Source organism: Maniola hyperantus, chromosome 8, assembly GCF_902806685.2.
Source record: "Maniola hyperantus chromosome 8, iAphHyp1.2, whole genome shotgun sequence".
Classification (NCBI taxonomy): Eukaryota; Metazoa; Arthropoda; class Insecta; order Lepidoptera; family Nymphalidae; genus Maniola; species Maniola hyperantus.
The window spans coordinates 7,793,953-7,815,288 of record NC_048543.1 but is presented as its reverse complement, the minus strand read 5'-3'; the positions used below and the strand labels follow the sequence as shown (position 1 = coordinate 7,815,288).

The window sequence follows — 21,336 nt, the reverse complement described above, 5'->3', positions numbered from 1 at the left end:
AGCACCTCAATGCCGTGCAAAAAGGTTTTGCTCAAAAAATTATTAAATCATATAGAACAGTGTCACTTCCCGCGGCTTTAGCCCTGGCCAGGCTACTTCCTCTAGATCTAAGGGTGCAAGAAGCAGCAAGACTGTATAGAGCTAAGAGAGGTAAACAACAAGATGTATTAGGAGACAGATTGGTAGAAACAAAGAAGTGTTTCTTGGATGATCTCCACCCTGCGCAAGAGATAGGCATTAACTACGCTAAACTAGAGGACATAACGGATCCCTCTGTTGGGAAGAGCGACCGGGAAGGGCTGCAAATATTCACGGATGGTAGCAAGATCGGCGGCAAGGTCGGCGCAGCTCTGGTGTACTGGAGAGATGGTATAGAAACTGGTAAAAAGAAATTCCTCTTGGAATCGTACTGCTCAGTATACCAGGCCGAAATGTATGCGCTGTACCGAGCCACCGATGTTGCTATCAAATGCAAAGACAAGCAGATAAACATTTAGGTATAGTGACTCAAAATCATCTTTAGAAACTATACAAAATTTAAAATCTTATCATCCATTGGCGTTCAAAATTAGGCAAAATTTGAAAAAATTGAAAGACGAACAAAAAATTATTAGACTATTCTGGATAAGGGCTCACGTCGGGGTAGAGGGCAACGAAAGAACAGATCAGTTAGCAAAGGAAGCAGCACTAACAAAAAAGACAGCCCCCGACTACGACGCGTGTCCTATATCCTTTATCAAAAGACATATTAGACAGAATTCCGTGAAAATTTGGCAAAATAGATATGAAACTACTGAAAAGGCTGCAGTCACCAAGTCGTTCTTCCCATCAGTGGAAGTAGCCAATGCTATCTTGCGCAAGTTAACACTGACACCAGTTTTAGTCCAAGTGTTCAGTGGGCATGGCGGGTTTTCAGAGTACCTGCACAGGTTCAAGTGTAAGGAGGGTCCTGACTGTATCTGCGATGACAGTGTCGGTGAGTCGATTTTACATCTACTCATCGACTGTCCGCAGCACAGCCGAATACAGGAGGACCTACACCAGCAAATCCAAATAGAACTGTGCAGGGGCTCTATCCCCGCCATGCTGGAAAGCACTGCAAGCCGGCAAATATTCTTGGCATTTTGTTCGAAAATAGCGAGAATTGTCATTGAAAGGAACAGAACCAGATAATAAAGGCCCAATGTTGTTTTCTATTACGAGAATACCAAAATTAACATGGACAGAAATTGTATGGTTCTGTTCCTTTCATCTTGCATAAAATGACACTTCTGTCAACAAATAAAATAAAATAAATCGTCATAGCGACAAGTATAAAAAAAAAAAAAACCCTTATCTGACTGTCAAAGCAGGTTAGTAGGTATGTATTACTATTAGCGACAGGTAGAGATAGCAGTCGGGGTATGAGGCGGGGGGACGTCCCACACAGCTGCACGTCACCCGCACCGAGTTACGCGGGAGCTGTACGGGTGTGTGGGGCGTTCCCTCCCCAATTGCCATCTCGACCTGTCGACTGTAGGTGCCGTACTTGTACTGCAGGTAGGTATTTACTCTACAAGGCGTTCTGAGCACGTTTAGCTGCTAGTTGCTACCGTCGCGTCGCGCTGTCTATCGAAGCTTTTATAACTAACATCAATTTCCAAGTTAATTGGGAAATTGGTCATTGTTGACCATTTTACGAGCAGACTAGACAGACAAAGTCCAAAGATAAAGCCGAAAAATATGTAAGACGAAAACAAACGTAACACTTTTGAATTTATAGGTATAGGTAACCTACCTACGGTTGTCAAAAAATTCCATTAGGGCGTCAGTTTATTCTGAAAATCATGCAATGCATTATGCACTAACCGTGCTGACTGCATTGCGGCGAAGGTGTTTTGCTGGCTTGGGGTGGCAACTCGCTCACGACACTCCAAGTTCTGTCCTGGTTCGGTCAATTTCGTGTACCTACCTATAGTCGACGCATTTTAAACTTAGTCGTCGAGTTATCTGTCAGACAGATAACTCGTTTTAAAATATCCTACATTTGGTTCAATGTTGTTAGTTTATAAGTAATTGTTATTTAGCTTATAATTAGATAAATGTGTTACGTGTAGATAGATACCTAATGTTGACGGCTTCGGTATACGGAAAAACTCAAGCTTCAAGTTTTTGATTATACCTGAATTTGTTGTAACCTGAATTTTTTTTTAAATATTTTTATTATTCAGTTTAAAATGTGTCGACTACGACTATAGTTACCTTCACAGGTTACCTTAGACACCACTATCGACTATCAATCATTTCTAAATAGCTAAGCATGTATGGTATTCTGGCACGAATATGATTGAGGTTTATTAAACTTTCTATTCTATGTATTTGAGGACCTCCCTAGCGCAGTGGCAGTTATATGTGTGAGGACGAGGTCCGGGTTTGATTCCCTGCAGGGGTAATTATGTCTAATTGCCTCTGGTCTGGTCTGGTAGGAGTCTTCAGCCACGGCTGTAGTTTCCTACCCTACCGACAAAGCCGTGCCGCCAAGAAATTTCCGAGTTCCGAGAGCGTTCTGATATGCGATGCCTGTCATATATGTCTAGATTTACCTACTTATTAATAGACAATAGACATGCTAGGTTGTACAAGAAATAAAAATACCCAAGTAATAACAAAATATTTATTTTACGCAAATATCTACAAAATTATTATTAAAAAATCTAATCAATATTAAATTCAGAATCAATATCAATATTAAATTCAGATAGCCATAAGCCAGTAATAGAAACGGCTGATGGTAGCAGACTAATTAATTATTGTCCGAATACTTTGAAGATCAAATATTAGCTTTAAAATGTACGTGCCTAAGTACCGTCTTTACAGGCCTTCACATTCATACAATTAACATCTAAATATATAAAAGCGAAATACCACTCACTCAATCACTCACTCACTGACTGACTGACTAATCACGAAATCTCAGGAACTATAAGGCCTACAAACTTGAAATCTGGAAAATAGGTTCTTTCTAGGACATAGGTGTCAGCTAAGAAACGGTTTTGAAAAATTGCCCCCCTAAGAAATATTATTCACATGGCGATATTAATTCAATTAAATAAATGTCAAATCACCAGAAAGAAATGGTTGGTGGTAGCATATTGGCTTCAAACTCAAAGTGTACCTAAGTGCCTAAGAAGTAGGGCCTACATACACATTCATACAATTGATATGAATTGATTGATTGAATGTATGTATAGTTGCATAGCGACTACCCGTTTTACAGTTCTATAAGTTCTCAAGTATGGGTTACCTGGAAGAGATCACTGGTAGTGATAAGATCACCCTTTGTTTTTAAGCATATCCTGTATTTTTTAAAATTATCTGTCATAGTAATAGTCATAGCATAGCATTAAATTAAATTAAATTAAATTGATATAGAAAAAAAAAATATTATTCATCCGATGGCGATATTAATTCATACGGCCAGTAAAAAATGGTTTATTGTAACATAGTGGCCGGATATTTTAAAAATCATAATATTGGCTTCAAAGTAGGGCCTACACACAAATATAAAATTGACATCGAAAAAGTTATTAATCCTCAGTCATCACACGGCGATATTAATTCAGTCGGCCAGTTAGAAATAGCCGATGGTAGCAGAGTGGCCGGACACAGCAAAAGGTCAAATATAGGATTCAAAGTGTATGTGCCCAAGCAGTTGAGCACCCATTCGTAGTTCATCGGCACGATTTTCATTTCCATAGCTAGATCTGAAATCAAAGAATAATATTGAAAATTAGTTGACCCACCTTCGCTCAGGGTGCCTACCTATTCCTTATTTATAAGAATGTGTTATTTTAAGAGCCTCAATAGCTCAACGGGTACAGGAGTGGACTGAAAACCGAAAGGTCGACGGTTCAAACCCCGCCCGTTGCACTATTGTCGTACCTACTCCTAGCACAAGCTTGACGCTTAGTTGGAGAGGAAAAGGGGAATATTAGTCATTTAACATGGCTAATATTCTTTAATAAAAATAAAAAATAGAAAGAATAGTTGTGAATTATTTGAATGACACTGAAGGTTAGACCAATTTTTTTAAACCAAAATCGAACCTGTTACTTATAGGGAAATAGAGAGAAATGAAAATGTAAATATATCATAATCCATAATAATATACTAATATTATGAATGCGAAAGCGTGTGTCTGTCTGTCTGACTGCTAGCTTTTTAGGGCTCAACAGTTTAACCAATTTTGATGAAATTTGGTACAGAGTTAGCTTACGCGCCGGGGAAGGACATGGTTCAAGTTCCCATGGTATTTTTCCATCTATTTAACCGATTTATATGAAATTTCATACAAAAGTAGCTTGCGTCCCGGAAATTGACAAAAGCAACTTTTTATCCCGGAAAGTCAAAAAGTTCATCATTTTAAAAAAAACCTAAATCCATGCGGACGAAGCCGCGGGCATCCTCAAGTATATTGAAGATATTGGTTTAAAGCCTTCTTTTTACTAAGCTATCGACATTGATTTTCTATTTTCGAGTTCCGTCCTCTTTCTTCGAAACTAAGACTACACTAGCGGCACGCTATGATGGCCGGTTTGACACATTACAATAGTGATGTGGAATGTCAATTTATTCTCGAACAAAAAACAATTAAGTTTTGTTTTTGTACCTGATTAAATAGGTTTAATAAAACAAAAATGTATATGTTTATTTAATTTATTTGAACGAACTGAATATTTGAACGAAAATGAATATACATACTTTATATGCACACAAGAAACATATGAATACAAAAGATACCGAAAAAGGTGCCACAAAAGGCCATAATTAATCAGATTCGTCCATACTACTATTTTCACTGTCGTCACTGCTATCATCACATACATTAATAATTATATGTTCGTTTTCTATAATATTATCTATTTTCACATCTCTTTCATAATCTTCCCTTATTAATTTAACAGTTCTATTCACAACCTTTTCCCAGTCTCCTTTAGTCACATGTTCACAAGCTTCTTCTAATAATTTTAGCATTTTTTTTGTGGTAAATGGGGGTTCTGTATTGTGTCTTGCAGCATATCCCTTAATTTGAGCCCACACCAACTCAATCGCATTATACTCACAATGGTAAGGCGGTAACCGTATAACTCTGTGCCCATGTTCTAATGCTATTTCGTCAATGACGTATCGGATCTTGGTTGGTTTGTTTTCTTTTAAAAGACGTACTAATTCCGCTTTTAACATATTCATGTTTGCATCTACGCCATTTTTACGAAGCCATGCGACGATATCAGCTTTCTTTTGGGATTGGGCAGGTGGCTTGTCAATTTGCATCGAGTGGTATGGGGCGTTGTCCATAATTATAATAGATGGTTCAGGGAGGCTACACAACATTGAGGTAAACCATTCAGTAAACTTTTCTCCATTCATGTCTTCATGATAGTCTCCAGTGGTTTTTGACGCAAAAGCCATGAGAGAACCTTCGACAAACCCGTTGATGGTTCCGGCGTGACAAATTATAAGTCGCGATCCTTTTCCTACAGGAACTTTGGAAGTAGATGCTGCTGTGTCATCGTTCCAAGAACGGCCTACAGTATGGTTAGCATTAAGCCATGTTTCATCCAAGAACACAACATTTTGCCAATTTTTGATTTCTTTCACTTGCCGTAAAAAAGTATACCTTGCCATCGCTATATCAAATCTTTCCATCAATATTTTGCGTTTGTTACATTTTTTGTATCGAAATCCAATGGTCTTCAAAATCTTCGTTAAAGAACTTTCCCCACCGAAGAATAATCCAGCTTCCTTCAGTGAATGCACCAACTTTTTTCTTGTTGGATACTCCTTCTGTAAATAGTAGCCGTAAACATGTCTTCGGATAGCATCGGCATCAAAGCTATCGATGCCTACGACTGGTTTTGCTCGTTTTCTCTTTTTTGGTGTGTGAAGTTTATTTTCTTCTGTGCCAGTCTCGCCATATTTTTTTTTAGTTATCCGTCTAACAGTTCGTTGTCCAATATTAAGCGCATCAGCTACGCGTTCAACCACTGACGTTATAGGTAAAATTGGCCCTCCATTTTGAGCTTCACGATCGAAATAGTTACGAAGGCGTATTAGGAACTCACGTGTCTGACTATTTAGAACAGTTCTCTGCGTACGTTCGGTCATATCGACGAAATCCACAACAAAGGGCTTGAACAGAGTCCAAATTAACGAGCAAGGGTCAACAGTAATGCAGTATCAATATTTGAAATCCAAAGCCAGGTCAAAACTATATCACAATCGCATTGCACTGACAGTTTATACTTTTCGAAGCAACGTCAATTCGAAACTGCTTTGTTTTGCATTGAGCATTGACGCGAGTTTGCCGGAGGTAGTAGTTGTGCTAGCCAGCGATCCTATGTGACGATCGTATTAGATTCCATTTTAAAAATTTATTGATATTTTTTTGCGATTTCAGAGGTTTGTCCACATAGTGAAAATTGTTCATATTCACAAGTACATTCACCCCTTAAATGGTGCAAACTGATTTTTCTACACTTGTATACATTTAAGAAATCAATTTAATAAATAAATTTTGAGTCCTAAACCTAAAACTACATTCGATAAAATTTATGAATCTCTGCACATCACTATCGTCAATAAAGTAATACAATTATTTCCTTCAAAGTCGTTATCAATTAATACGGAACTTCATGAGCGGACAAACGTCAAACCGGCCATCATAGCGTGCCGCTAGTTTAAGTACCTATTCATCAGATAACAACAGTTAATTTGTATACCAAGATCTTATATTACAAAAAAGTTATTTTATTATATTACTATGCGTGGATTTCCATCAAGTTTTAGAATCTCTGTATCATAAATAATAGAGACAATAATTAACATCAAGGTGGGCTGACAAAGAGCCACCTTTTCTGTATAATGTATGCATTAGCACGTTTGTGAACATTTAAACAAGGAAAACCTAGATGAACGATTTTGAATCTTATGCTTTTACAATAAGAGTCACAGGATTCTGATGACACTCAGACGACCTTCGGTGCAGACATACAACCAAATACGCTATATACTAATGTTTCAATACACAATCAGGTATATAATGTACGAGAGAGAAATTATTTTTGGGATATAATAAAACAAAAACAGAGCACGGCCGAAAGTAATGTACGTCGGCCTTTATGACATTTCCGCTTTGTAAAATTTTTCGTCTCTGTCACTCGACATACCTATATGACGTTTTGTCGGTCTCAACGACAGGGACAATGCTCTACAAATCTGCTATCTCCTTCTAAAGGTCGATGTACATTACTTTCGGCCGCGTACTGTAAGTTGACAAATATGTTTGTGAAAAATAATATATCTGGCGATAATCTATGGACTACAAGAAATAAGTAAAATGAGCTGATAAAAGTGAGAAATAGTTAATCTAATCTTGAAAGCTTCAAGTGACTGAATACAAACTAAAGCGTGCGATAAAAATACAAAGTAGGCGAAAACGATACTAAGTAAATAACCGCATAACCGGTTTGCTAAGAAATATCTTTTGGGATACTTTTTTTTGTGCCGCGGTAATAATGTTATAGGTTATTTGAGTTTTTTTTTCTATTTTAGGATATTATTCTTTTGACCACAAGCAGAAAAATTAATTCATTAAAATGTGTTCACGAAAACAATAATTTACTAAATCACATATAGATGGCGCAGTCCGTTATTAACTTGCAGAGTTCTACATAAAATTGTTCGGTGTACCTTGTACCAAAGATAATATATTATCTTTGCTTGTACGATAGTACGGAACCCTTCGTGTGCGAGTCCGACTCGCACTTGACCGGTTGGTAAATCCCTCCTATATTTGCCAAAATCTAGTTAGGTTAATTGGGTTAGGTTAGATTAGAACCGAACATAAATATCCATATCGCAGGCCGGGCACTAAGGTTCTATTGGGTAATATTCTAAACTTAGTTTAAATGTAGAGATAACTTGGTGGTTGACTGCACGCGAGTTTTATTTTACAGAGTTTATTCCACAACCTTGTTTCAGTTATTTTTGTGAATCCTGGGTCTACTCTGTCCAACATGGTATTTGAAACATTATCGTTTCAGATATAATGTACACTTGAAATAAAATATTGCAAAAATAGATTTGTTCGCATAATAATTTAAGCACTGATCGGTCTCAGTAGCAAATTTGTATTTTCAAATAACCATTTTCAGTATTTGTATTCGCCCTCAAGTTTTCGCACATTTCAGTGTTTCAAAATCAGTTTTCATAAAACCTAAAATTTGAATTTATTTATACATGCCAATCTAAAATATATTTTTTCGGAATCTACCTACGTTTTTTTGGTTGTATTATAAGTTGTATGTTAGAACAGAGCATTTGCAAATAAATAGAAACATGAATACGAAGCCGTAACCTGTTTCTAAAGGTCGATGTACAATATTTCTTGCAGCTACTGTACGTTTTCAAATTATTTAAACCTCGAGGAAAATATCGTGAGGAAACCTGCATGCCTGAGTTCTCTATCATGTTCTCGGCTGTGTGTGAAGTGTGGTGGACTATAGCATATAACTTTCACATTCCGTGCGCAGTGGGCCGGCGAGCGATGGTGATGCTTCTTTTTTTTTCAGGAAGACGTAGGTTTGAATCCTGCCGGTTCTCCAATTTTTAATGTGTATTTAAAAAATATTTAGAAATTTCCTTGAAGGCCTTGTGTAGGCAAAAATACTATCATTAATAGTTATTTATGCAATAATAAAAAGAGACAGCGCTATACTGGTGGCATAAATCTGTCTTGTTATGCCAGCAGTATAGCGATGTCTCTTTTTCACAGGAGTGTTATAATGAAATTCAGTACAACATTATAACACTCGTTTGGATGCTTTAATGGTTATTAAGATATTGGGTGTTTTAATGTTAGCAATAAGCTGTTTCAGAATCTTTTATACAGGATTTAAAGCATGGGTGTAGATAAAATTATAAATAACATAATGATTAAAATAAATTCGTACATATAAATCGGCTCTCCTGCGTGCTCTCGGGCTCGGCCAGCAGCATGGCGGGCGCGCTGCTGGCCTGCAGGGCACCCATGTCTGCCACCACGCGCCCGCCCGCCGCCTCCAGGACTTCCTGCAGAGCATAGTATAATTACACTACCCGATTCTTATCCTAGGGGTAATAAGAGAAAGGGAGGAAGGGTCCCTAATTAGGACGATCGGGTCGTCCTGATCTGCCTAGTTACCTATGCGCTCTGCCGATCGGGCAATTAAATAACACTAAGGGGAGTTATGTGCGTTTTAAGTAATTAAATATCACTTGCTTTAACGGTGAAGGAAAACATCGTGAGGAAACCTGCATGCCTGAGAGTTCTCCATAATGTTCTCAAAGGTGTGTGAAGTCTACCAATCCGCACATGGCCAGCGTGGTAGACTATGGCCGAACCCTTCTCACTAGTGAGGAGACCAGTGCTCTGTAGTGAGCCGGCGATGGGTTGATCATGATGATGATGATGATGAAGGGCAGTTAGGGAGCGCAGTCATCGCACGACCAACGTGGAGAGTAATCGTCAGTATCTCCTTGTAATTGTATTTATTCCGTGGTAGTCGTGTCCCTCCGGCTCGCCCGAACATTTTGTCAAACCAAAGTATAAGTCCGCGACAGGTCGAGATGGCAATCGGGTAGATATGGTACTTCCCGTTGAACTAGAATCATGAAATTTGGCAGGTAGGTAGGTCTTAAAGCACAAGTAAAGGAATAAATCCGAAACAGTGGATTTGTGTTAACACAAAAAAAATGTAGGTATGTGTTAATGAACAAATAATTAGTATTTTCAATTAACAAAGAAGGATAACTATACCAAGTATCATAATTACGATATTTCCCTGTATATCCTAGAACAGATTTTTAGTATGCATAATAACTATTATTTGATTTATTGTGCAAAATGTCAAAAAAAAACCCGAGTACGGAACCCTCGGTGCGCGAGTCTGACTAGCACTTGACCGGTTTTTTAATATATTGAAAGCGAATACCTTCAGGGTGTCGTGACCAATGATGGAGAATGGCCCCATGCAGTAGAAAGTGATGCCTTGCAGCAGCTTGGTCTTGGCGAGGCGCGAGCGGCGCGGACCCGGCTCGCCCATCGCGTCCAGTGCTTCGAAGGGCTTCTACACAGTGCACACAGCTTAAGTACACATGCATCATCATGAAATTTTATATTTCACCAACGCAACGTTATAGGATGCAATCGTCGTCGCCGACTTCTTGCAACGTTGGTGTGATGTAAAATGTCATACCAACTACACAGAGGTCAGGATCACATAACCAGAGATAAGCAGGGTGGAAAAACGATCGGGTCGTGGAGGGAAAGTACATTAAATAGTGGAGATATAAAAATTTCACTCAAAGTAAGTAGTCTTTTGTTTTTCATAAAATAGGTCAGACAAAAATAGGTAGGTAATAAAATTATTAACAAAAATTGTTTTATACTTTTATTTCTAAGAATTACCATTCCTGATACATCGCGATTCTAAAAGTTAAAGGAATAAAGTAAAATATTGATTAGTTTTCAAAATCATTATCATGATCAACCCAACCCAAAATCAACATGACCATCGCCGGCTCAATACAGAGCACGGGTCTCCTCTCAGACTGAAAAGGCTTTGGCCATAGTCTACCACGCTGGCCATGTGCGGTTTGGTAGACTTCACACACCTTTGAGATCATTATGGAGAACTCTCAGTTCCCTCACGATGTTTTCCATCACCGTTAAAACAAGTGATATTTAATTAATTAAAACGCACATAACTCCGAAAAGTTAGAGGTGCGTGATCAGGATCGAACCCCCGACCTCCGATTAGAAGGCGGACGTCCTAACCACTAGGCTATCACAGCTATAGTATAGTTTTCAAAATACATACGTGATATTCATATATCAGAACCTCAATAGCTCAATGGTCAGCGGTTCGAATCCCACGCGTTCCACTTGCACAAGCTTTACGCTTAGTTTGAGGGGAAAGGAGAATATTACTTTATGACTAAAATGGCTAATATTTAAAAAATATGTATCAAACGTTAATTTGCGTTGTTAAAACATTGTCTGTCTCACTCTTGAGTATGTCCCGCCCGCAAATGTAGTTTGAAACAGCATGCGCTCACACTTGACTTGGAGCTTAAGGCAATAGGGTCTAGGACTGTAGTAATAAACTGATGTGTTTTTTGTATAGTGGTAATTTATGGGGCTAGAATTCATTATTAAAGAGAATAATTTTAGAAAGCCATGAATTTTATTTTATTTTTGACATAATTAATTATTAACGTCACGCTGCAACGGAAAGCGATTAATGACGTCACAATGCGTAAACGACAAATATTTTTCAATTTTTTAACATAAAAAATATTTTCCAACAGAAATTACTCTATTTATAGGTTAAAAAATTGAAAAATATTTGTTGTGTACGGTTTGTGACGTCATTATTCTCTTTCCATATAGCGTGCTGCGTGACGTTAATTATGTTAATATTATACATAAAAAAAGAAACTGGCTGAATTGAGCACCACCTCCTTTTTGGAAGTCGGTTAAAAGTAGATCAAAATCATGATTTTTTTAAATTATTAATTCTAGCCCGAACACTATTATTGAATATTGAAACTAGTCAGGCTAACGTCGACTAAACACGTGAGTAAAATCACTCAAGATAGTTTAAACGCTAGAATTCTAGCCCCATATACTACCACTGTAGGTACAAAAAATCACATTTTTATTACTACAGTCTAAGACCCAATATAAAATAACTTTATACTTACTTCGTCTACAAGCCTGTTAACCAACAAGCACTTTTCCACCCACGCAAATGTAACGATCCACTTAGAACTTGCCAAGGCGCAAATGTACTTTACAGATCTGAAACATGCAACTTGTTGTGCTTTAATGACACCAGCGCGACAGTCATATTCTTCTTTTTTTGTTTAGTGGCTCTTAACTCAGTCCATCAATATCTTTTGACATTTATTTTTAATCCATTAAAGATTTTATTTTTTTATTTTTTATTCAGATACAAGTTAGCCCTTGACTGCAATCTCACCTGGTGGTGAGTGATGATGCAGTCTAAGATGATAGCGGGCTAACCTGGAAGAGGTATGGCAGATTTTATTAAACCCATACCCCTTTGGTTTCTACACGGCATCGTACCGGAACGCTAAATCGCTTGGCGGCACGGCTTTGCCGGTAGGGTGGTAACTAGCCACGGCCGAAGCCTACCACCAGACCAGACCAGAAATTTAGAAATTATAAAATTCCAAACCCCTGCCAGGAATCGAACCCGGGACCTCCCACTATTAAGACCACAGCGCTCACCACTGCGCCAGGGAGGTCGATTTCGTACGAACTATTACTCTTATATCCGTCAGTGAAACAGCAATGTAGAACCAACCAATATCAAATCAGATTGATGACATTTATTTAGTTATTTGAAAAGAATATTTTCAATTACAAAATTAGTTCTAAATCCAATCTAAATCAATCATCGAAATAGAGCACGCAAGTGCATCTATACTAATCGATAAACTCTGAAACTATTGAACTGATCTGAATAATTCTTTCACCATTAGAAAGCTACCTACTTATCCCTATTATAAATATAGATGTGAAAGTGTATTTGTTTGTTGATTTAGTGGTTTGTCCTTCAATCACGCCACAATGGAGCAACAGATAGGCGTGATTTTATATCCCTGAAAATCTAAGAGTTCCCTCGCGATTTTTAAAAACCTCAATCCACGCGGTCGAAGTCGTGGACATCAGCTTGTAAATCCAGTGTTTGAGAACTAGTCAAATCAGTATCTTTTTATCAAACGTCAAAACACGCGCTTAGTATGCGAGGTTCTATGAAATTCTGTCATGTGACGTCACAATGATTTGACGTGCTTTTTTGTTTAATCGATAATTTAAAATGGTTATCACACTTAAAACTAACAAAGGACGAGGATTTTGGAATTTTGCATGAGGCATTTTAGAAGACCCCCTATTTAATAATTACTAAGAAAATAAAGAAATAATTGGATTTTTGGCGTAGGCGAATACCGTATTATAGGTATATGTACTACTGACGAATTCACGGGAAATGTGAAAATATAAATTAAAAAACATTGTAATCGTTGAAAAATGTTCAAAATTATGTTCTTACTTCTTATTATAATAAAAGACGTTCCTAAATAAATGATGCAAAAGTACCTCTGCGATCTATTCTCTTCGTCCACTCCAACTACCAAATGAGTCAAGTCCTTAGTATACTTGTCGACGTACGTCCAGTTCCTCTGTGAGCAGAGCTGCTTCAACATGTCCTGCTCACTGGCCGTGAGGCACGAGCCGGCTACACACAGCTTCGCTCTCCCACGTTGCATTCCCGCACACAACGTTTGTGATATCGGCTCTAAAGTTTGCTCGAATGCTTTGTCCATGAACTCCCTTTCCTGTGTAGTTTTGGCAACCACCACTGAGCTCGGACACATGGTTTCTTCAGGATCATTTTCAGCGTTTTGACAACCAAAATTCAGTGATTTCTTTGCCAAAGGTGTCGAGTTGTGTGTAATTTTATCCACAAACTTGGTTATTGTCAAAGGGGTCTCTGAGGCTGTTTTCCGTACTTCAGTTATATCACCCGTGGAATCTAATAAACTAATGACGATCATTGAATCAATATCTGTATCTTTCTGCTGGATGCTGGGCTCAGTGAACGGTTTATCCTTTTTGGGTGAGTGGCATCGAGCAACAACTGCATTATCAGTTAAAGTTGGTTCTTCATTCTTACTTTTATTTTTTAGAAAAGAGGTATTCCTGGAATTATTTAAGGTAAAAAAGATTGGATTTCAATATATTCAATACTAGATGTCCGCGACTTCGTCCGCGTGGATTTAGGGTTTCTTCTGGCTCTTCTCGGTTGGAGAGGCATTCCAAACCAATATGTATCCATACTTAATATTATAAATGCGAAAGTGTGCCTGTCTGTCTGTCTGCTAGGTTTTCACGGCCCAACAGTTTAACCGATTTTGATGAAATTTGATACAGAGTTCGCTTACATTCCGGGGACGGACATAGGCTACTTTTTATCCCGGAAAATCACTCACGGGATTTTTAAAAAACCTAAATCCATGCGGACGAAGTCGCGGGTATCATCAAGCAATATATAAAATAATTTATACTACAAATTAATTCTTACTTCTGGGGAGTATCCTCAACAACGCTTTTGGCATCATCATCATCATGTATTGGTGTGCCATATTCGACAATGTCCATGTTAATGGGTGATGCCATTTTTGCTTTATTTTCAATTTCTATATTAACAATAGGCTCTCTTCTTGATGCTAGAGAATTATCTTTGAGGTGCTGAGTTTGACCAACTGACTAAAATAAAAGTACAAAAAAATCAATTTTTTAAATATACTTCCATACTTATATTATAAAGAAGAAAAGTTAAGTTTGTTTGTAATCTAAAACTACTGGACTGATTCTACTAATTCATAAATATAATAGTATTCTATAATATAATTTATATGAATTAAAAAAATAACCTTATGAGAAGTTGTTTCAAATATTTCCAAATTACCCTCTTCCTTGTCTAACAAAGTAAACACATTTTCACTACACTTCTGGTTTGCTTCTTTGCAAGATTGTTGATTACTTGTTTTATTTTTATTATCTTGTTGAATATTAGGTTTTATTGGTTGGGCAAAGTTATTGTTAATATTACTTTTTTGAGTATTGCTTATTTGAGTGCACATTCGGCTACTGGTACCAGTTTTAGGCAAGTTTTCCATATCAGCCTTAATGTTGGCAAACACCTGACTCATGATTGCATCATAATTAACATTTTCACTCTCTGCATCTATAACATTTTCTTCTACAACTTTCAGTTGTGTTTTTTTGCTTGCAGTGCCTTCTTGTGGAATTTTAATTTTTTTACTAATTGAGAGATCTTCTGTATCACACATGTCTCTGCCCCTTTTATTAGTTTTCTTTTGTGATGGTGACTTACTTTTGACTGTAGGCATTATTATAGCAGAAGACGTGCTTTTAGTAGATTTTGATGATTGAATATTGCCTTCTTTTACAGATTCACCATCAAAGATATCTAGGTTATCTAAAATTTCTAGAGCTCCTGAATTTATTTCAAAATTTTTTAACGACAGCTGATCATTTCTAATCTTTGAAGTCGTAGTCGTAGTAGCAGTAGTAGTTGTACTAGTACTAGTGGTAGTGCTTTTAATAGTAGTGCAATTTGTTTTAGATAATGATTTTTGCAATTCATTTTTCCCCTGTTTGTTTACAAATGGGTCATTTTTCATATGATCTGCAAATTCTTTTTCTTCACTGTCAGTAATTTCAAGGCAGGCTGTAGATGTATCTGCAGATGTAGTATTTTTCTTTGGAGACATTGATTTCTCTATTTGCACATTTGTTGTACCATGTTGAGTAGATACAGGAACATCTTTAGGCACCTTTACAACATTGTTATTGTTACCAGTTTCAATATTATGTTGTTTTTTATAATTGCCTAAACTTTGTAGATAGTCTCCATTCCCTACTCTAGAATTATTACCCAAGGAAGTCTGAACTTCACGATCAGTTTTAATTTTATACTGCACCCCATTTTCTTTTTTCTGTATACAAATATTTGTGAAAGTGTTCCCTACTTTAATCCTAATTTCAATGTCATCTGTATCAACTCTATCAGTGTTTTTATTTTTAACATTAGGATTCTCAATATTAATAACGTGTGTTTTGTTTGTATCTTCGTATGTGGTTTTCAAAGAGGTCTGGTTTAATAGAGGTCCCCTCTTAAAAAAACTTACTTTAGAAGCTATATTCTGATTGTTTTCTTCAATGTTTTCTTTATTTTTTTTCTGCAAATCTAAATCTTTTTGATTTACATGTTGAATATGCGCTAATGCACTTTTATTTACAATGTTATCTGTGTTTAAAGCATTAAATTGCAGATTTTTGAAGCTGTCTGTACCTTCTTGATTGACATTATTAAAATTTGTATTTTTAGTTACAACTTCATCAGTAGCAGCAATTTCAGGGGTGTTTTCATCAATAGTATAAGACACTTGCTGTGATTTAGATGTATCTCCTTTATTTAGAGCAAGCTTTGCTTTCTTACACATTTCAATAGAAATGTTTAATTTGTTTTTGTTTTTTTTATTTAACTTACTAAACTCTTTTTTCATTCTTTTAACATTTTTCCAATTTTGGCCAATTTTGTTAGATGTCTTATCTAAATTCATAGTGTAACTTTTCACACTTTCTTTATCTGAGGAAACATCATTTGTAGTAGGTAGTTTGCTAATTTTCAACTCTTTATTTCTCGAACTTCTACGAGGGTTATTTGCGCTATAGTCTTTATCATCAATGAAAAAATTTAATGTTTCTATATCCATAGGGCTTATAGCATTTTTAAGACTTTTATTTGATTCTGTTTCTGGCATTTCTTCAATTTTGTCCCAATCCTCTTGTTGAAGATTCATTTTTATAGGTAGTCGTGCTGGTATTTTTACCTTTTGATTTATATTATGTATTTGAATTTCACTTGTAATCTGACGTTTTGGTGGCTTGACTGTTTCCTCAGTGAATTGTTGAGAATTAGTTACTGGAGCTGAAAATTGATTTTCAGAACTTGCTAACCACTCTTTAACATGTTGTTGTTGTTGTTCGTCGGTATCCAGGGTAAGATTATCCACTGAAAAAAAATATATATTGTGCTATTAATAAAATTGACATGTCTGCTTCTTTACACAGTTGTTCATTGTGACAAAAAAGTAAACTGGCAGAGAATGGAGAACAGTATTTTTTACAGTGTGGCTTGAAAATGAATGAAAATCTAGTATAGAATGTGCTTATTTGTACTAGAGATGGGCGTTATTGGCTATTTCTGGCTACGGTTATCCAACAGTTATTTAGTTTCAATACCGATATTGATAACAGTTGCCGAATATCGGTATCAGAGTTGTGTTTTAACTTTAATATGCTCAACGCGCAATGGTTTCCGCTGTAGTAACTAAGCTAGCTGCCGTATCAATACCGTCTGTATAGCTAGCGCGCGCATATTTCACTAAAATAAAACCAATTTTACTTTCATGAATATCGTGAAGTAATCACAACCTTAAGTTCATAGCAGCAAAGTTTAATTATAATGATCATTGACATAGGTCAAACTATAGTGGACGCCTGCACGGATAGTTTGCCACAGTCCAGTTAACCAAAAACATTTCAAAACGATTGATAAACCAAAGAGGACCTTATCTCTATTACTCTAAGGCTAACTGTAATAAAATTGATAGATCAAAGTGTACTGGACAAGTACTTGTATAGTTAAGCCTTAGCATAATAGAGAGATTGATATATAGATGAAGCTGTGGTAGCCTAGTGGTTAGGACGTCCGCCTTCCAATCGGAGGTCGGGGGTTCGATCCCGGGCACGCACCTCTAACTTTTCGGAGTTATGTGCGTTTTTAAGTAATTAAATATCACTTGCTTTAACGGTGAAGGAAAACATCGTGAGGAAACCTGCATGCCTGAGAGTTCTCCATAATGTTTTGAAAGATGTGTGAAGTCTACCAATCCGCACTTGGCCAGCGTAGTAGACTAAGGCCAAACCCCTTCTCACTCTGAGAGGAGACCCGTACTCTGTAGTGAGCCGGCGATGGGTTGATCATGATGATAATAGAGATAAGGTCGGCTTTGGTTTATCAAGTTCTTAGTTACTAAGCCAGTAGCCAATAAGCATCCTTTCCAGCTTTCAGTGGAAGAAAGAAAGAGAAGGCATAATTATTGCGTTTTTAGTTGCCAAAAAAACAAACAATGCATTGTCAGTTGCCAGTTGGCAGCGTTGCGTTGTCAGGTGGTTCGTCATAGATGATAGCTGATAACCGTTGCTAGCTACGACAATAACGTTACGGTACGCTATAGGCACGGCAGCGCTTTTCAGTTACGTTAAGCTATAGCGGACAAATGTCTAATTTGCACATTCTATATGCTTATTCTATATTATGCTATATGGCCTTTTTGCCATAGCGATAAAAATATTTTTGAATTCTTTCATCCATAGGTACTAATATTATAAATGCGAAAGTGTGTCTGTCTGTCTGTCTGTCTGCTAGCTTTTCTCGGCTCACCCATTTAACCGATTTTGATGAAATTTGGTACAGAGATAACTTGCATCCCGAGGAAGGACATAGGCTACTTTTGATTCAGGAAAATCCACGCGGACGAAGTCGCAGGCATCATCTAGTTTCTAATAAGTTTGGCTAAGTCTTATTTGAAACTACATATTCCAAACAAGTCAACAGCATAAATAGTTACTGAAATAAGCAGGTGTGGTATGACAGACTTAGTTGTACGATAATGCATCTTTTATACCATTTAGGTACAAACCCTTAAATTAAAATATGTTTGTGCATTCATTTATGTGCTCGCACATCACTCATCTATTTAAACTAGCTTATTCCCGCGACTTCGTCCGAGTGGACTACACAAATATCAAATCCCGATTTAACCCCCTTAGCTCTTGGTGGCGCGAAGGTTTCTGAGTACCTAGCTATTCATTCAAACATAAAAATTCAAAGATGCATTTCAAAAAATACATATATTATAATAGGAAGTACAAAAAACCATATAAACCATATATAAAGGCCATTAGCTTGCTATAATATATAAAAATTAATGTTGTTAAAGTAATATGTAAAAAGTAGTTCACACATTGTTCTTCGAATTGAGTTAAACTTTGTACATTATTTTGTTCTTGGCACTTGTGTGAATGTTTCTGACAAAAGTACCACCAATATACAATTTCTTTTTTAAATTTATAGACTAGCGCTTGGCTGCAATCAGACCTGGTGGCAAGTGATGATGCAGCCTAAGATGGAGCAAGCTTGCCTAGAAGATGCCTATTCACTCTTGACTTGAAGGACCCATATTATAATTGGAGGGGAAAACTGATGGGGAAAATATAACAAAAAAAACCATGCCATGCATTAGCTAAAAAAGTTAATAAAAAAACTTGTGAACTCACACTGTATATCAAATAGAGATTCAAAGGCATGTCTCAGTGTAATAGCATGTTCAGTTACACTCAGTAATGGTGAATTTAATCCTAAAGCCTTTTTAACAACTTGTGACGCACATGAAGGACAGGCGCGTTGTATCCGCCAACAAGTATGGCATAATGTATGCCCACATGTCGCTGTCGTTGGAGTTAGATAATATTTACAACTAGAAACCAAATAAACAGTGGCTTCAATATATCCATTAGTTTTTAAACCATTAACTTCAGATTCTAAGTATATTCTATTCTACCTATATCATCATCATCATCATCATTAACTAATCGCCAGCTCACTACTGAGCATGGGTCTCCTCCTGGGTACAGTTCAAATAACGATATGAGCCTAAGATGAGGTAGTTATTTCGATATTACAAACAGACACTTCAATTTTATTTATTAGTATAGATTTAGGTTTTGCATATAGGTTTTCTATAATGTAGTGGCCCTATTAGAGATATTAAGATAAATTGTGCAGGTACATACCTACAATTGCATTACACTGGCTTTACTGTAAATTTATAAGGAACCTGTTGACATTTATGTGTATTCTAAAATCTTATAGTTTAATAACTTACCAAAAAATACAAGTTACACTGTCTAACTGATCTGTTATATATTTTTTTAACTGTATTATGTTCAATTCTTTTAATTTCATAGCTGCAAATTCCGTGGCATTAAAATTCGGTCGGACATAATATGGAGAAAAGAGATACACAATCACAAATATTAGAACACAATAGGTAAATTCTATTAGATATTATTAATTGTTCGATTACGAACAAGAAAACTAGGCAAAACAAAGCACCAAAATAGTGTAGTAATTCCAATTGTCTCAACAAAACAACCAATATCCAATTTAAAAGATAATCTCCCAGAGCTTATGCTGTACGCTTCATCATCATGGCTTCCATGGCTTCACCCAATTTCCATTTCGCGGTTTTTATTTTGAATTGGCAAATGTCAAATAGTCATGTGTTTTTTTATGAAAAAAATTTCTAAACATAAAAACCTTAAGAGGCCCCGTAAACGTTCAAGCATGTTTGTCAAATTTTACGTTTGACGTTTTGTTTGATGACGTCATCAAACACAAGAGTACTATGCCCATAGAGATGATGCCATTACGGTGCCAATGTGCCAATTATTACCATTCAAACATGATTCAAGTCATGTTAAACACGTTTGTCAAGCAAGGCGTCACTTTCAACGCAAAATCCAGAAAGGGATACTGCGCTGCACAGACCAATAACATATAGGATACCGTAAAACGGGGTGAATAGGTACGAAATCTAACTTCGCACTGAAATTTACGGATGTTTTGGTACAAATTATGATGCTTTAACTGTTTGTAAGCATCTCCGGTTGTAAGAATTCTAAGGAAACATCCAAAAAATATAAAATAATGTTAAATTACTGGTATATTTTAATCAAAATATATGCTGTCCCTATTTATACTTGATCCGCAGGCCGATTGCGAATCGACTGCATCTATCATTTAATGACAGCATCAATGTCAAAATATGGTTTTCCTATCACGGTTCATTGAGACAGTCCACAAAGGATAGATGTGGACAAAAAATGTTTTGACAGTTCATTTACACTATCGATAAAATTTATTGTATGAAAAATGCTATTGCGGACGCGTTTTGAAGTTTGATGTCATATAAGAATCTCGACAAATGTTACGTCAAATGAGGTTTTCATTGAATCAACTCGAGAGGTGTTTTTATCAGTGACATAAGCTATCCGCAAATCGTTTTACTACTCATATTAATTAAAATAAAGTTATTAAAGGGATTTAAAAAGGCTATAGTAATTCTTCTGCTAAATAAGAAATCAATTATTAATTTTAGAAGCTAGTATAATAGTATAAAGCATTTTTAGATTAATATAAGTCTCATAAGTACTTTTAAAAGAATATGTGATGACTCTTTCATTAGTAGGTTTGATGCACAGAGTACATTAAATATAGAGGTATACTAACACTGAGAAATGAGAATCACAGAGTACTTTTTCACGCACCTATAACTTCTTGGAGTTATGTGCATTTTAAGTAAATAATTAAATATCATTGCTTTAACGGTGATGTAAAACATCGTGTGGAAACCTGCATGCCTGAGAGTTCTCCAAAATGTTATCAAAGGTGTGTGAAGTCTACCAATCCGCATTTGGCCAGCATGGTAGACTATGGCCAAAACTCTTCTCACACTCAAGAGACCCGTACTCTATAGTGAGCCAGCGACAGGCTGACCATAATAGTA

General features: G+C 36.5%; 1 protein-coding gene across 2 annotated transcripts; it reads right to left on the bottom strand.

Annotated features, from left to right (window-relative positions):
- Positions 1 to 2,639: 2,639 nt before the first annotated feature.
- Positions 2,640 to 20,111, bottom strand: LOC117984548 (breast cancer type 1 susceptibility protein homolog). 2 transcript variants are annotated; one of them, XM_069500424.1, is made up of 10 exons: positions 19,884 to 20,111; positions 19,654 to 19,735; positions 19,046 to 19,245; positions 14,548 to 16,715; positions 14,196 to 14,380; positions 13,211 to 13,813; positions 11,788 to 11,884; positions 10,014 to 10,148; positions 8,994 to 9,111; positions 2,640 to 3,743 (listed from the first exon to the last, which is right to left on the bottom strand). In XM_069500424.1, exons 2-10 carry the CDS (start codon positions 19,731 to 19,733, stop codon positions 3,574 to 3,576), a joined length of 3,756 nt encoding a protein of 1,251 aa, XP_069356525.1. In that variant the 5' UTR covers positions 19,734 to 19,735; positions 19,884 to 20,111; the 3' UTR covers positions 2,640 to 3,573. The 2 variants fall into 2 exon arrangements, with proteins under 2 accessions (XP_069356525.1, XP_034827069.1); XM_034971178.2 differs by having other exon boundaries at positions 19,654 to 20,111.
- Between the last annotated feature and the right edge of the window lie 1,225 nt (positions 20,112 to 21,336).

Coding starts and splice junctions, on each gene's coding strand:
- LOC117984548 (XM_034971178.2), bottom strand. CDS start 19,733: ATGAAATTAAAAGAATTGAACATAATACAGTTAAAAAAATATATAACA. Junction 14,381..14,547: donor TTGAAACAACTTCTCATAAG/GTTATTTTTTTA, acceptor CTTTTATTTTAG/TCAGTTGGTCAAACTCAGCA. Junction 13,814..14,195: donor GTTGAGGATACTCCCCAGAA/GTAAGAATTAAT, acceptor AAATAATTCCAG/GAATACCTCTTTTCTAAAAA.